At 52.4% G+C, this 16,779-nt stretch overlaps 1 protein-coding gene across 1 annotated transcript in view; it reads left to right on the top strand.

The window, feature by feature from the left end:
- Positions 1–870: 870 nt before the first annotated feature.
- Positions 871–16,779, top strand: part of KCNK12 (potassium two pore domain channel subfamily K member 12) — a 53,896-nt gene continuing 37,987 nt past the window's right edge. The window contains exon 1 of the mRNA XM_060117557.1: positions 871–1,910. Within this exon, the coding sequence (XP_059973540.1) occupies positions 1,520–1,910 (391 nt within the window). The 5' untranslated portion in view covers positions 871–1,519. The remainder of the gene's footprint in view (positions 1,911–16,779) is intronic.

Raw genomic sequence — 16,779 nt, 5'->3', positions numbered from 1 at the left:
CTGCACCTCCTCTACCCACCCTGCCGCAGCCAGGTTCTTATCCAGCGTCCCCCGCCCTGGACCGGAGGGTCAGAGGGTTGGGGTGACGAAGGGAGATCCAGCAGCCGGTGGGCCCGAACGCTTCCTCCTCCGGTGGCACCTTGGTCCTCTACTCGCTCTTGACTCCTCCCCCGTCTCTATTCCGCAGCGTCCCCTCCCTGTCAGCACTCCGCTTCCGCGACCGCACCTGCCTTAGGGGTTGAGGGGACACAAGGGAGGTAGAAAGGGAAACCGGGGGTTTGGGGAAGCACAGCGCAGCAGGCTGACCGGCTCGTCCCGCGCCGCGGGTCCCCGCAGCCCCAGCGCCGCCCGCCCGGCGGCTGCGGCACCGATGCGCTGTCCGCGGTGCTGACGCCGGCCGCCCGCTCGGTCGGGAGGGGGAGGAGACGCCCTCATTCTCCGGTCGCCCCGAGTCGAGTGGCCCTTTCCCCTCTCCTAAGCGGGATCTTTCCCCCAAAGGAACCCTCCGAGACCTGGCGCTGTGGATGGATGCAGGAAGAAGACGCGAGCGACAGGGAACTTAAACTTCGGACTGGAGCTGGAGAGCCCGGTGTCAGGGCATTAGCGTCTTTCGGCCTCCAGCACCTGAGACCGCAGGACAACATCAAGTTGAGCAAAGTTTGGCGGCAGCTTGGACAGAAGGGAGGGATTCCGGAGCCGAAGCGCAGGGAGGGACTGGACGGTGTTCCCTGGCGGCGTGGTAGCCAGCACCGCAGTCCGGACACCTGCTTCGGTGCCCCGCATTAGTGCAGCCAGAACGACAGGGAGGCGTCGCAGCAGCCCAGCTCCCCACCCCTTCTCTCCCTTCCTTACTCCCCACCCCCCAACACCCCGCCCCGGGCGCCGGTGGCTCCGCCTCTCCGTGCCGGGCGGCTCTCCGGCTGGAGCTGGAAAGGGAGCGCTTCCCCGGACTCAGCTCGGTTCCGAGGCTCCGAAGCCGACGCCGCCAGCTCAAGCCCGGGGGCGGGAGCTGGACTGCCCACGGAGCCTGCGCCGGGGAGCCGCTGAGCCGGGAACGTCTCATGGGACGCGTCCGGGGTCTCTCTTCGTGCCCTGCTCTTCTGTCCCTGTCCTAGGCGCCCGGGCTCTACAGCCCGCCCCGCCCGCAGCCCGCGGCCTGTCTGGAGAGGAGTATGAGGCCCGGGGCCCCGTGGACGCCGGCCACAAGGCGGCAGGGGCCTACCTTGAGACCCCCGCGCCCGAGGGCGGTGGGTGAGGAGCCGCGGCAGCCGGCCAGGCGTCGGGGCGCAGACAGGAGCGCCCCAGCTCCGGCGCCCGAAGGGCCGCGGGACCCGTGTGCGGCCTGAGCGCCGAGGAGGAGGCGGAGGCGCCCCGCCGTCCGGGCCCTGGAGGAGGCGGCGAGGGGCTCCGCGGCGGCCCCCGACCCCTGGTCACCATCCTCACGTTTCTGCTCCCGCGGGGGGGATGTCGCGGCCCGGGCCCCGAGCGCCGCCCCGGCCCCGGGGCTGAGCTCCGGACCATGTCCTCCCGCAGCCCCCGGCCCCCGCCCCGCCGCTGCCGCCGCCGCCTGCCGCGCCCCTCCTGCTGCTGCTGCTGCTGCCGCCGCTCACACCTCAACGAGGACACGGGCCGCTTCGTGCTGCTGGCGGCGCTCATCGGCCTCTACCTGGTGGCGGGCGCCACAGTCTTCTCGGCGCTCGAGAGCCCGGGCGAGGCGGAGGCGCGGGCGCGCTGGGGCGCCACGCTGCGCAACTTCAGCGCGGCGCACGGAGTGGCCGAGCCGGAGCTGCGCGCCTTCCTCCGGCACTACGAGGCCGCGCTGGCAGCCGGCGTCCGAGCCGACGCGCTGCGCCCGCGCTGGGACTTCCCCGGCGCCTTCTACTTCGTGGGCACCGTGGTGTCGACCATAGGTGAGCGGCGCGCCCAGCGGGCGACTTTCCTCTCCGCGTCTTTCACCTGCCGCCCTTTCCACTGCTCGGGGCTCGAGCCGCGTCCCTCGGCTCCCTCTTCCCTTCTGAGGCCCCGTTGCCTACTTTCATTTCGCCCTCTCCTCCCCACCCGTCCCCTTCCTCCTGCTCGGTCTCCCTCTTTACTGGCTTTCGGCGCGGGAGGTGGCCTGAGAGGCCCATCTCTGGCGCGCACCCAGCGGTGAATGCCTGGCAAAGAGGCCAAACGGGGAGAACCCTTACCCGGGCTCTGGGCAGACCGGGGGCCGCCCGCACTCCAGCACTTGCCAACTGCGTGACCTAACAGCTTGTGCCTCAGTTTTGGCTTCTAAAAAAGGACTTGGGAGAACATGTATCAGGGGCCTGCTGCTTCCTTCTTATTTCTCACGCCCCTTAGTCCTCGGTTTCCTCATCCAGGTGATTTGGAAAGCCCTTCCTCTCTCCACTCACAGCGTTGTTATCTCCCTTCTCTTCTCCTTTCTTCTTTTACACGCGTTCTCCCTCAGAGTCCTCCAGCCCTTTTACCCTGGGGAAGGCGACCATTTCCCCAGACGAATCCCTAGATCTCCTTAGCTTTTTTTTTTTTTTTTTTTACAGTCTACACCACCTCATTAGACTTGGAGAATAGGACTTCAGCCGCTCTGGTTCTGGTTTTCTCCTCTTACTTCCCCCCTCCCCACTTCCAACTTCCCCTCCAATTTCTTGACCTCTCTTCTTTGTTACCTTGCTATCTTTTCCAACCAATAGTGGCACCAAGGGGGTAGCTTGGGTGCAGGGGGTAGTTTCTCTATACTTTCCATCATCCCTTCCTCTTATTTTTTGGTAAAATAGTTCATGATTTGCAACTGTGCAAAAAATGCTGTGTAACTATTCCTCGAAGCCCCCCTATTTCTTTCGCCCCTCCTCTGAGCCTCTCTTGTAGAGACTGTGGAGCCATCACTGCTCCCCACTCCACCCTGTCCCTCTCTTTATTCTCCTCTCACCCACTTTCCCCATCCCCCCCTTTCCCTGGGCCCTGGGTGTCACGTGAAACAGACCTCTCCCCGTTACTGTATAGAGTGCAGAATAAATACAAGATTTTCACTTTGGCAAGACTTTGTGTCTCATCTCCTGCTTCCAGTCCCAGGGTGGAAGAAGGCACTTGGCTGGTCATGCCTCTAGTCACCCCAAAGCACTATCCCCCGGTGGTAGTTTTGGAGGAGGGGACTGGATTCACTGGGCTGAGAGGTGAGGGATTGCACCGCACGCCTTCTGTGGGTGGGTTCTGGGCTGGATTGGTACGCCAGCTTAGAGACGGGGGAATGGACTAACTGACCAGTGTAAGCCATTGTAGGTGGCTGCTGGGAGGCAGAGAGAAAGACTGCATCCATGTGCAGAATATGAGCAGCTAGAGATGGCTCTCTGAGTGTATATGTATAGTCTACGAAAGGGCTTCCTTTCAATGAATTTTCATGTGTCATGTTTGATCTGATGACTTTAAATAGAAAAGGCAAATGTGGCCCAAGTCCAAAGTACACACAAATTGGATAAAAATACCATTTAAAAGCTATATCATGTTGTTATGGTGATTGAAGATATAAAATGACCCCCTTAAAAAAAATCCCCTTTTAAGAGCTGCATCAAGTTGCTATAGCAACTAGAGGGTTTTTTTTTCTTTTTTTTTAAAGTGCTTTAAAAGTACTAAAGATGCTTAGTCCTGGGAGATGACATCATGTGTTCATAGCTCATTATTGATTTATGCTCTTCCTCTTGTAAACACACCCTTTTGCTTTCACCTAGAGGCAACCTGTGCACATACTGGGCAGCCATAGCCTTTCGTTCCCAGCTGTGTGCTCTGACCTTGGCTTCCTAATGGAACCCACAGATTAAGGGAAAGGTGGTAGCAGTGTCCCCTTCCCCTACAGGCCATGAGTCTCTCCAAATGGGGCCTCATTCCAGTGACCTGTGGTCTCTGTGCCTTTCTGATGATCTCCCATCAATGCCTTCATTCACTGCCCAGCCATGGCTTCTACAGCTTCTGTCAGTTCTTTGCACAAAATCAAGTCAGGGTGTTGGTAAATTGTCCCAAGCCCGAGCCCTTAATCTACGAGCAGGATTGGCTGTTCTTTAGTCAAGCAGAAAGAAACTATGTTCTCTTTCTTGATTTGTGTTTGGCTGGCTGTTCTTTAGTCAAGCAGAAAGAAACTATGTTCTCTTTCTTGATTTGTGTGTTGGGATGTAGGCAAGCCTTGTAGGAGGCTATGCTGAAGCTGGTGGCTGTGTTACAAGTGACCCAGCACAATTGTTTCCAAAATCTGCTGCAGGGAGATATTTATCTCTGAGAAGAGCTGCACTCAGGACCAGAACCAGCCAGTGGACAGCTCAGCATTGAACTAGCCCCTTTGCAGAGGTGCCAAGAGAGCCACACAAGTAGCAGGGTCTCTGTCAGTTATCCACCTGCTGATGTGGTCTGGGGCAGTGGTTCAAATTGGTCACTTCTGTCAGATAAGTTCTGCTGAATCCTGAAGTAGCATGATTTTTATTTCAGGCTCCTCTTGCAAAATGTACTTGGATGAGATTTAAGTAAAGACCTACATACGTCAGTTTCACTTCTGTTTATGTAGTTCCTTTCCCTTAAATGCCCTGAGTCTTCAGAGAAAATTATTATTACTGGTGCTTTTATGGATTCTGCAGCTCAGGGAGCCAAAGCTGAATCCAAAATGGGCAGTCAGTATTCTCTATCTGCCACCTCATCCAGCGAAGAGGAAAATTAGCATGCACTCAGTTTTATTTGCATATCACAGTGTGTATGGTCCATGCAGCAGTGTGGACATTTTCTTGTATTGTACAGACCCAACTAAATGATTCAACTAGACTTCAGTGTAGAAAACCCTTTCTTCATTCATCCCATAAATATGATATATTGTATATATCAGGCCCCAAGTGCTAATATGTTGACAGGTTAAAGCTTATTCTACGAGAAAAAGGTTGAAGCATATTCCAACATGGGCAGTTGGATTGCAGTGTTCGTGAGTGCCACATCTTGGCTAGCCTCACTAATGATGACTGGAACCGGGGGTGGGTGGTCCCTGGGTCCAATCCCATGGGGCTCAGAGTGTTAAGGGACGTGTCTCAGGTCACAGTTCATTATGTATTCAGCTGGGTCCAGAATCCAAGTGATGCAGTGTTTATTCTACCAGTTTCATTGATATAATTGGTGGGCACATTCCTGTTTGAGGCTGAAGTATTTAATAACGGGTGTGTGTGTGTGTATCTGTGTATGTGTCTGACAGACACTGCAGCAGGGCTGAGCAAAAGGACTGGTCTGTTGGTCAGGCCAACAGTTGATTAAGTCCAGAGAAAACTTGAAAGATCAGACACATCTTAGAGGTCAGACAGACCAGAAGCATCTGGTAAGTCTTAGACAGCTGGGAAGGCAAGAGCCCGTACCAAGAAGGTTAGCAACAGAAATGCTAGCAAGTAGGAGACATTCGGGTAAATTCTGGTCCAAGGACAGCAGCCACTTTCTCTCTGCCTTTTTTGCACGTGTGTGTGTGTGTGTGTGTGTGTGTAGGGGAGGGGAAGAAGGGGCAGGAATGGGCCTTCAGCTAGAGGGAGACACAGAAGAAAAATTCAGGTGTGGTTGTGTGTACTCATGTTAGATGAAACACCATGATGAGGTAGACTACTTGTCCCGACATTTGGCTTGAACAAGGCCCATATCCGGAGCTAGGTAATTTGCAACTGTCCACACGACATAGACCCAGTGGGAAGATTTGCCAGTGGTTGTTCAGTGGTAGTTGAGGCTGAATAGAAAGTCAGTCTGAATAGCTTAAGCAAAATGAAAATCCACTTTGTGGTCTAAATTATTCATATTGATTGCTTACACTGAACTGAAATCCTGGGCAATTATTATTTCTGCCATTTATGCTATATGACATATACCCAGGGGGTTGAAATCAAGTTTGTTTTAATGTAAATACATCCATTTATTCATCCCTCCATTTAACAAAATCCAAGACAAGCAGAACTCATAACCAGGCATGTGTCGCCTCTGGCATGTTGTTATCCGCATCTCCCATGATTACATGAACTCCTAAAGAGAAAGACACTGGCTGGTGTTCTTTTAGTACTAAGTAGTATTCTTGGAGTCAGGCCCTAGCTCAAAGATATTCAAACAATCCAAAGCGTATTAATCCATCATTTCACATCCTAAAGGATGTTTTATTGGTTTACTTTGAAAAGATTAAAAGGAAACTCTCCACCGGGGTTTTAATTATGCAACTGCTGTCAGATTTACACATAGGGAAGAACATATTTAAAAGTCTCTCTCAAATGGCAGCTTGATATAAACAGAAATATTTTTGCTTCATTTTATTAGGTTTTCTGGCAGCATATTTTAGCTATAAAGCTAAAACCATGCCGCTGTAGCCGGGATGGTGTAGGTATAAGAGATGTCACTTTTGGCACTGCATAATTTAGCTTGCTACTTTCAGAATTAGGCATACTTAATTATTCAGCTGCAAGATTAGTAACAAGTCCTAACTTTTTACTTCTTTTTTAACATGGAGTTTTAAAAATGTTTTTGCTTCAAAGGAAACTTAGACATTATGAGTCCGAAATGTCACTACCACATTTACATTCGGTTTTCTTCTGACATGTATGTAATCCAGCCGGAGGCGGCTCTGATGCCGGGAATGAAATACATTACCCAGAAGGAGAGGAGTACCTTTCCTCACTTATTTCTCTCATCAGCTATTTTTTATTGGAAGATGATGCTATGACAACTTTGAAGGACATTTAGGGGAAAAAATCCATCATTAGATTTGAAGCTGTAGACGGAGAGCAAGGAAATGCATTCTAATTCACTGCTCCATCCTCAGCACCCAGCGCTGAACCCAGCACATTGTAAATAGTCAATAATTATAATAACTCATAATACTCTGCCCTAACATAACTGTTTTCATTTTTGCAAGTTCCCCTACAGTTCTTTGTCACCTTTTGTAGGAAAAAGAAAGGGAACTACTTGACAAGTGCTGAGCTGCTTTTGGTAACATTTTTTTATCAGTGTTGTTTCCATGTTTCTACATACTAATTTTAATGGGTGCATAATATTCTATCTAACTGATGTTCTGTAATTTACTACCCCTATTTCTGTGTAGCTGGGTGTGGTTCCCAATTTGGGGGCTGTTGTGAGTAATGCCACAGTGATCATCTTTATGAAGATGGCCTTTTCTTTATGCAATATCTCCTTCAGTTGAGTTCCCAGCAGTGAAATGGATAGTCAGGGTACACTACCATCTTCAAGGCTCTTGGGGCCAGTCCCTTTGGAGTGAAGGACTGTCTCATCTCTCCTGAGCTGAGCCTACAACCTCTACAAAGCCTAGAAGAGACTGGACAGTTACCCAGCAATTGCCCCATGGAAACAGGCCACAGATTCACTTGGTTTTCTCCAGGATTGCACTCACTCCCAGGAGCTGAGCTGACCCCTGAACAAGTCAGTGACTAAAGCACCTTCAGCCTCCCTTGCTTTAATGAGAGCCACTTCCTCTGGGAAATTTTGGATGGGTGGAGAAGGGCAGGAAGGAAAACGGGAGCAGCTGCCCGGCCGTCAAAGACAGAGACGGGGTACCTGGACCTTCTTCCTTCCTGTCCCCTGCATTCCCAGGGATGTCTGCCACCACTCCTGGGCCAAGCCAGTTGAGGGAGAGGGTTCTTCCCTTTGGTCCTGACTGTGCCCAAGGACCCCAGCCTGGACTGGCCCAGAATTGTGCCACATGGAGCAGACACCTACCTCTAGAGTATTCCAGCTGGAAAGCACCACAAAAATCCTCCAGAACTTTCCCCAGGCATTTATACCATTTTGTCAACAAAAGCCAACAAGCAGCCTATTACAGAAAACGGGGGAGCTGGAGCCCCACCCATCAGACCTCCCCTTAGATGCCATGTACTCCCTGAAAGCTTCTCTGAGGAGCCCTAGTGCTCCTCCAAGACCAACCTGAAGAGGGTTAAGTTAGCCTTGTTCCTCATTTTACATAGGTTCAGAGAAGGAGAGAGGTTGTTCAAGGTTGCACAGCAAGTCAGAGGGGCATTTGCTGAGAGCTGGTGCTGACCCAGGACCTGCCTATGTGGACTCTGAGGTCCTTGAGCTCTCATGCCGCCTCGGAAAAGTTTCCTGAATACTGCTGAAGATCTGTCTGTGTCACACACACACACACACACACACACACACACACACACACACACACACACACTCACTCTCTCTCTCTCTCTCTCTCTCTCACACACACACACACACACACACACACACACACACACACACACACACCTGCAAATGATGGGACAAGTACAGAACCAGATCCTGCCATGGCTCTTTTGAGCAGATACCAGTCTTCCCAGGAGGGGTGAAAGTTAAACAGTACATCAAAGACAAAGGGGAGGGCCTCCCTGGTGGCGCAAGTGGTTGAGAGTCCGCCTGCCGATGCAGGGGATACGGGTTCGTGCCCCGGTCTGGGAGGATCCCATATGCCGCGGAGCGTCTGGGCCCGTGAGCCATGGCCGCTGAGCCTGCGCGTCCGGAGCCTGCGCGTCCGGAGCCTGTGCTCCGCAACGGGGGAGGCCACGACAGTGAGAGGCCCGCATACCGCAAAAAAAAAAAAAAAAAAAAAAAGACAAAGGGGAAGAGCTTGGAGGGAGGCGGGTAGGGCATCTGAGGAGCAGCAAAGTAAGTCGAGTGCCTTGGAGGGTCCTCCAGGCAGAAGCTCCTGCTGCATCTGAAGGCTGTGGGGGAGCCTCAGGTCTGCGTTCGAAGGTGAAGCTCAGGGCTCCCACCCCCGTCAGCTACAGTGGGACTCTCCGTGCCCTTGCGTGGTGACCTCAGATTCAGAGGAGGTGAGATGGAGCAAAAAGCCACTGTGTTCCTGTGCACAGCTCCAGCCCAGGGTCTTCCCTAGTCTCCTAGCCCTCCCCTTGCTCCTGCCCAGCTCCACTGACCTTCCCAGGATCCAGGGCTTGGCCAGGGGCTGCCAGCCAGCCAACCAGAATGTGGGGCTGAGGTGGGCGCGCTGGGCAGTCTCAGGCTCTGATCTCACCTGGGGTCAGTGGCAGGGTTTCTACGAGGTGAAGTTTGGGGAGGCATAGGGTCTTGAGGCTCTGAGGACAAAGGACTTTCCATGGGACTGAGACAATACAGGAGAGGTGCTGGTAGAGAGTGAGAGAGAACCGAAGCCCCTTGGCTCACCCCAAGCCAGCCCTTGGCAGCTGCCACCACGGCTGTCAGGCTCTGGCCCCAGGAAGTCGTGTCCTAAACCAGGCCACTCCCTAGCCAACCGCCAGCTCTAATTCTTGGGGGACCGTAGCAGCCAGTGGCTCTGGTGAGGATGTTCTGGACCATCTGTGAGTGTCACCTCTTCCCTGGGCTTGGGCAAGCCCAGCTCAGGACTAAGCTCCCAAGCTCACTAGCAGGATGGGTGTGCAGGGCCCTGTGAAGGATTAAGCTCTGGGGGACCCACTCTGTCACTTCCCCCAGATCCCAAGTGACTCCAGAATGGAGCTTCCAGTAACTTGTAATTTGAAGTTTTACAGTGTCTGGATACAACGTCATTATTCTCACAGTAACAGATATTGCCAACCAGGAAGGCAGGGTAGCACAGAGCAGTGCTTCTCAATCAGTAAAGTGCATGCAAGTCACCAGGCTCTTGTCAAAGTGCAAGAGGACTTTCTGTTCAGTAGGTCTGGGTGGGACCTGAGACTGCATTCCTCATTAGCTCCCAGTGACGCCCATATTCTTGGTTCCCAGACCGCACTGGGCATAGCACGGGAAGAGAGACGCAGCAGTGAGTCAGGAACTGGCAGCCTGGACCCGCTCTGCCCCTCACTGACTGCATGGCTGTGGGCAGGACACGTCACCACGCAGGGCCTCAGTGTCTTCATTCCTAAAAGCAGGGAGTGCCAGGGTCACTTGGGTCCCTTCCAGCTCTGATGTTCTCATATCTGGGAAGGCTATTCGCTCACATCCTTTGATGCAGTTTCGTGCAGGCTAAATGCACCAACTCTGCAGACTGGGTCCCAGTCCCAATTCCGCCACTGACAAGCCATGTGCTCCCAGTGAGAGGATGTGCCTCTTACCTCAGTTCCCTCCTCTGTAAAGTGAGGATAGCAATGCTTCCTACCCCACGGGCGCCTACAAGGGTTGAATGAGCTAATCCACGTGTGCAGTGCCTGGCAAACCCTTGGAAAGCATCATCAGCTCCTCAGAACTGGGCAAGCCTCCTGGGTGAGCCCTGGGCTGCCACCCTGCACGGGGGGGAAACCGAGGCCCAGTTCATCGCCGACCCACCACTCTGCGTACAGCCCTCTGGGTCTCAGCTGCCCCTGCACTGTGGCATCTGCCACCCTCTCATCGGCCGCTGTCTCTGGGGCATGTTGCTGTCCTACGCTGTTACGTAACTGGCCCGGGAGGGTGCTTTTTAAAATGCATTTTCTTTGGTTCCTCAACTAGAAGGTCTTAATAATTCCTCATGTGTGTGCTCTTTGATCTTTTTAAAGAAGCTGTTTGGTGAATAACTGAACAAGTGACTGAGCGGTGGTTTAGACCACTGTCCCCCGGTACGTCCCTGCTTCTCACCCCCAGAGGAGAGCCCTGGGGAGCCACACCCCTGCCCACCATCCTGGTTTAGTGGGCTGAGGCCTCTTGGCAGTGCTTGGGCTTAGGGGGAGGTCGTGGAGCTGAGACCAGCAGAGAGGCCAGATGGGGCTGAGGCCAGGCCTCACTACGCTTCTCTGAGGCGACTCTGGTGTTGGGACTGCGGGTGGAGGGGGCTGCAGGATGGCACTGAGGTGAACAGCCCCATTTTGGGTGGGAGCCAGGGTGCTGCTCCAGGTCCCCAGGCCCAAACCTTACTCTGTACCCTTCACCCTGGGGCTATTCAGCTCCCCTGCTGGGTAGAAAAAGCATTCCCTGTCCTAGGGCAGGACAGGGGAAGCTGCAGGGCCTGCCAGCATGTTCCCTCTCCAGACTCCACCATGCCAGCAGCCAGGGCCTTTGTTCCAGGGAGCAAGAGGGTAACCAAAACATCGCTGGTCTCACTGATTGTCACCCCCTGCAACACACACACACGTCGTGCTTGCCCGTTTACTGTGTTTTTACCCATGTTTACTCAGGAACCTCCCCCAAACCCTAGGACAGCGAAGAGGATGCTATTATCCCATTTCACAGATGAAGAAACAGGCTCAGAGAGGTTAAGCGATTTGCCTGGGTTCACACAGCAGGGAGTCAATGGCAGGATAGAGGATTCAGGGCTCCTGACTGTATAGCATCCTTCCTGTTGCCCCTGAGCCATGCACGACCACAGAGGGAGAAGAGTCACAGCCCAGTCTGGGGTCTGCTGGGGGGTGGGGGGCAGAAGAGGTGAATATGAGGTGGTGTCAGCAAGGGCTCAAGCACAGTTTAGGGATTTGGATTTGGCTGTGCTGTGCTCCTTGTAGCCCCAATGGCTACACTGAGCTTTCCATCCTACACAACCCTGCACCCTTTCTGAGGGAGGCAGCGGGCAGGCAAAGCATGGTGCTTCACACAGAGCTCACTACAACTCTGGGAGCCGTTGATGGGAACTTTGGGGCCAATTGCACCAAGCTCTTGCCCAGAGAAAGGACCTCATGAGCTGAGGGCCCTCAGCCTTGCACTCGGGATAGCAGCAGTGGCCACGGAGCGGCGGGACCAGAAAAGCAAATAACCAGAATGTCCGCACTTGAGCACATCAGCCAGGAAAGTCTGGGCACACGGCCAGCTCAGGACTGTCCAAGGTCATGTCCTGGAGGCAAACCCACCCAGACATTGAGGGAAGGCATGAAACCAAGCACCTGCTGGTGCACCCCCAGCTCTAGCCACTGTTAACTTCTGGCCATCCCTCCTGCACCCCACCCCTGAACCCCAGGCACATTCAGCCTCCAGGCCATTGCTCAGGCTGTTTTCTCCACCTGGAATGTTCTTCCCTTTCTCTCCATTTTCCACCACGTGAACTTGGACTTCAAGGCGCAGCTCAGACGAGGCCACTAGAGCGAGACCTTCTTGGAGCCCCTCTTACTGCCCCCAGACACGTGGTCATTACCTGTTTCTATGCCAGTTTCCCTGGCAATAATACCAGCCTCTGTTCAGTGGGGTAAGGTATGGTAAAGGCTGGCACCGGACCCAGAACATCATAGGTATCCTTTCTCCTTCCTCCAGGTCAGGAGCTCTGTCTTAGTAGTGCTTGTCACTGCTGCAGTTAATGACAATAATAGCCATATGGCAGCAGCCAGGCATTGAATGACTGCTGTAAAGTGGGCACCGTGTCTGGAGATGGGGATAATTGAAAAGCAAAGAGGTAGTTTCTGCAAATCATGGAGCAGAATGCTTGGCACAAAGTAGGCGATTAATCAATGTTGAATGGATGGAATGAATAAATGAGTGTGAGTAACTGAAAACCTTGGACTGCTGGAAATAATAAAAAGAGAGTGGAAAAACCTGGGCCCAGGCTGGGCTCCAGGAGCCTCCCAGCACCCCCGTCTCCCTCCCCGCCTGGCAGGTGTGCAGGAGACAGCTAGCTCATTCTGGCTGGGGCTCCCCTGGCGGACACTGCTGTCTCCGTGGCTCTCTGAGTCAGCTGGGTCCTTGTCCTACCCTGCCTGGGGCCCGGCAGAATCATTGGATTGAAACCAAACCAGACAATTCTGAGCCTCAGCCCCCAGAGCCCCAGGAGTGGTGGGAAAAGTTCAGTTCTGAACAATGAGGCCAGGCTTCTGGCCCCAGCTCTCCCACCGACCCAGATGCCCCCATCTGGCCCTGGCCTTGGCCGCAGCTTCCAGCCACAAGGAAGCCCTGCTGAATTCTGCCTCTCGGCTCAATAGTTCTACCTTTTCCATCACCAGCCCATGGCACACCCCTTAGAAACCAGATGTTGGCTCACAAATTGGACAGAAGTTTTATCAGTAACTAAATGCAATTCCACAAATCCAGAAAACCACCCGTATCCACACAGCCCAGCACCATCACAATGCCTCTAAAAATACTTGGGGAAGCTTTTATTGGAATGGGGTGTCCCAGCTTTCTGGAAAGTTACAGTTGAGATAAACACAAGCCCCAAATCGCACTCCGCGTGACTTTTCCCTAATCCTTTCCAAATGGCCACGACCTCATTCCCTTGCTGCCAAGTGTTCTGAATTCTGAGCACCTCGTGGTGAGCTGCTCACACCATGACCTGCCAGAAAAGCTTCAGGGACAGCCCAGGCCGGAGAGGGAAAGGAAAACACAAAACTCTGCCCACGTTGAGTGAACTGCGGGGCCTGATCCTCCCAGCACCCAGGAACCTGTCTCTCCTGTTCTCTGCTCCATCACCCAGTGCCTGGCATCAGGCTTGGCACATGGGAGGGGCTCCACGAATATTTGTGGAAAGAACATAAATTTGAATAATTGGCCGTTTCCAAGATTTTCATCTCTACCTAGGCACCAGTTTAAGAAAAAGTAAAATACGAAAATCTCCACTTACAAATCAGATGATGATTCACTTTGTAAAAGAAAGCTCCAATGTGCAAAGGTATTCACTCCGGGGCTTCTGTATGTAGCCAGGCACACCAGTGCATTTACAGTGAGATGCAACGTGCAGCCAGTATGTCAGGAACCCAGCAGCCACATCAAGTCTCCTTTACTGCCATTGCCACCTTCACACAAACCCCAAATCCCTGAGGCAGCCCAGTGCCTAAAGTCAAGGGCTTCTGGTCGAATTAGTGAGCAATACACATGACCCAGTGGGCAATTCAGAAGTGGGTGTTTCAAGAGCTAATGTGGGTGGTGTGTCTTGTCCTGACGAGCTGCCCAGGTTCACTGGAGCCGTCCAGCCGACGGAGCATATGCCCAATGTACGGAAAGTGCCTTATAAAGCTCCTCGATGGGCTTCCCTGGTGGCGCAGTGGTTGAGGGTCTGCCTGCCGATGCAGGGGACGCGGGTTCGTGCCCCGGTCCGGGAAGATCCCACATGCCGTGGAGTGGCTAGGCCCGTGAGCCATGGCCGCTGAGCCTGTGCGTCTGGAGCCTGTGCTCCGCAACGGGAGAGGCCACAACAGTGAGAGGCCCGCGTATCGCAAAGAAAAAAAAAAAAAGCTCCTCGATGTGCATTGTTCAAACAGGCGGGTGGGTATTGTATGTGTCTCCATTTTAAGAATGAAGAAACCTGCAACACCAAGAGACAGTTTGCAGTGCAGTGTACTGGTTAGGCACAGGTGCTGAGGGCCCCGGCCTGGGTTAGCATTTCAGCTCTGTCATTCACTGGTGGGGTTGCCAGGGAACATCTCCTGCTCATTCACTGAAGAAGTCTGGCTCACTGCCTTCCTCTTCACCCCTCTCCACTCTCCCAGGCGTGATCCATCCAAGACCCAGGCCTCACATTCCTTGACCGTCTCACCTGCAGCAATGTTTTTCTCTGTCCCACTCTGGCAGGTACTCTGTTCTACCCATGTCCTTGCTATGACCAGTGAACTGCACTGCCTTCAAAGCTCACCTTCTGATCACCACCTCCCATCCTTCCAGCTGTCATCCTCTGTTGCCCCAATATAGTATTCCTTGGACCCCAAATGGGCAGTCCCCTACTATGTTTCCATCATCTTTTCTGGGCCCTCATTTCTTTTCTAATCCAGCTTAGATTCACTCCCTCTGCAAGCATCCTTAACTTCCTTGCCTCTCTCTCTCTCCCTGCATTGTGTCCCTGTCCCCAACTTGGTGCCATCAAAATGCCAGCTTTCCACCTATTCCTTACCTGTACCCAAGCCGCTACACATGGTTGAAGAAAACCATGCAAACATGCTGACTGGTCCAACTTTAAATTAGTGACCCTGGGGACCAGCCGGACACTCCATGCTGGCAGACCCTCCTACTACCTGCCTATTGTGTCAGTTCACCACTTATCCCTCTTCTTCCCACCTCCAGCCTCCCATAGCCCTCACTCTCTGCTCACATTTCACTGAGAAAATAAAAGTCATCAGACAGGGACTCTCATCTTTACAACCGCAAATCCATTCATCATGTGGAGCTGCTTCTTCCTTATGATAGCAGACAGATTGTCCACTTTCAAATGCCTGCTTCACTGGGTCTCATCCCCTCCAACTTTCTCAAAGACTTGTTTCTGCCATGACCCGCCCCATACACTGTCAGTCTGTCCTCCACTGGCATGCAAAAATGCTGTCTTTTCTTCCTTCTTAATAGACCCCTCCCTTGACCCCTGCATCACCTTCCAGCTACCTCCCCATTTCTCTGCTTCTCTTTACGGGAAAACTTCTCCAAAGGGTAGTCAACATCTCCCTTCCTCCCCTGGATCCACATCAATCCAGAATCTACCCCATATTTCCACTGAGTCTGCTCTTACAAGATCCCCCATGGCCTCCTTTCTGCTAATCCAGTGATGACTTCCCTGTCTTCATCTTACTTAGCAACTCAGCAATATTTGATACCACTGGCCATTCCTCCTTGAAATCCTCTTTTCTCTTGGTTTCTGAGACATCATGCTCTCCTTGACCCTCACTGGCTGCTATCCTGTCTCCACTGATCCCCTCCTTTGTGTGATCTCTCATTGTTAGAGGACCCCACATTCAGTCCTTAGACCTTTCTCCCTGGATTCTCTCTCCAGACAATGTCACTTAACCTGTAGGGGAAGAAAACTTTTTTCCTCTATGCCCTTAGGTTTTATACCTGGAGTACTGCAAATTAAACTGACAAAAAACAGATTAACATGAGAAAAGTCTTATTATGTATGCATATGGAGGGCTTCATAGAAAAGAACTGACAATCCAAAGAAGCAGTTAAGCCTGAGGCTTATATACCATTTTAACAAAAAGCAGTAAATTGTGGAGAAGTGATAAGGCAAAGGCAGAAGGGTTTGGGCTTCTAGGAGTGGTATATTGTGAGAAGGTAAATATATGGGGGAAAGGAAGGTAAGGGTTATTTTAGTAAGGTTTGTTGTGCAGACTCCAATTTGTGCAGTCGTGGAGTGAGAAGTGTCTCTGGTTATTAAGAGTTGTTCTTTCCTGGTATAGTTGAGGGTGGGGGGACACCTTCACAAAGGAAAATTTATACCCTACCTTTGGGCAGATAGGGGAAGGGTAGAGAGCTTTTCCTGAGTCTGCTGTTTCTCTATTGCCTCCAGCTCAAAATAATCCTTATGCCAAAGTTGCATATTTTGGGGTCACATCCTCTGATCCCCTTCACACCCCATGGCTTTAAAGCCCACCTATCTGCTGATGACTTCCAGAAGAATAACCCCAATCTTCCACACTATGCTTCAAGACCATAGGTCCAAGGGCCAACTTGACATTTCCACGTGGATTTCTAATATGTATTAAAACTTAAAAAGACCAAAATAGAACTGTTGGTTTCTGCTTTGTTCCAGTCTTCCTCATCTCAATAAATGGCACCATCGTGAAGAGCTGTCCTGATTCCTCTCTCTCTCTAATTTTCCATATTCATCATCAAATCCTGTCAGCTCAATCTGTAAAATACATTCCAATTTCATCCCCTGTCTCTGTGCCCATCACTACTGGTCTACTCTGATCAAAACCACTGTATGTTGCTGGGGCAACTAAATCAGTCTCCTAACCAATCCTCCAGCTTCCTTTCTGCCTCTTGACAACCTCTTCTCCACACAGCAGCCAAAGAGGTCTTTAAAAGTATACATCAGTCAAGCTCTTCCCTTATTTGAAACCCGCCAGTGATTCCCCATTGCAGGAAATCTGACTCCTCACCATGACTCGCAAGGCCCTGTGTGACCTGGCCCTGCCTCCTCTCAGCCTCCCTGGTACTGCTCTCCCCTTTGCTCAACTCATTATGGTG

Source organism: Mesoplodon densirostris, chromosome 14 (genome assembly GCF_025265405.1).
Source record: "Mesoplodon densirostris isolate mMesDen1 chromosome 14, mMesDen1 primary haplotype, whole genome shotgun sequence".
Classification (NCBI taxonomy): Eukaryota; Metazoa; Chordata; class Mammalia; order Artiodactyla; family Ziphiidae; genus Mesoplodon; species Mesoplodon densirostris.
The sequence above is the reverse complement of the archived record's forward strand: the minus strand, read 5'-3'. Positions and strand labels throughout refer to the sequence as shown.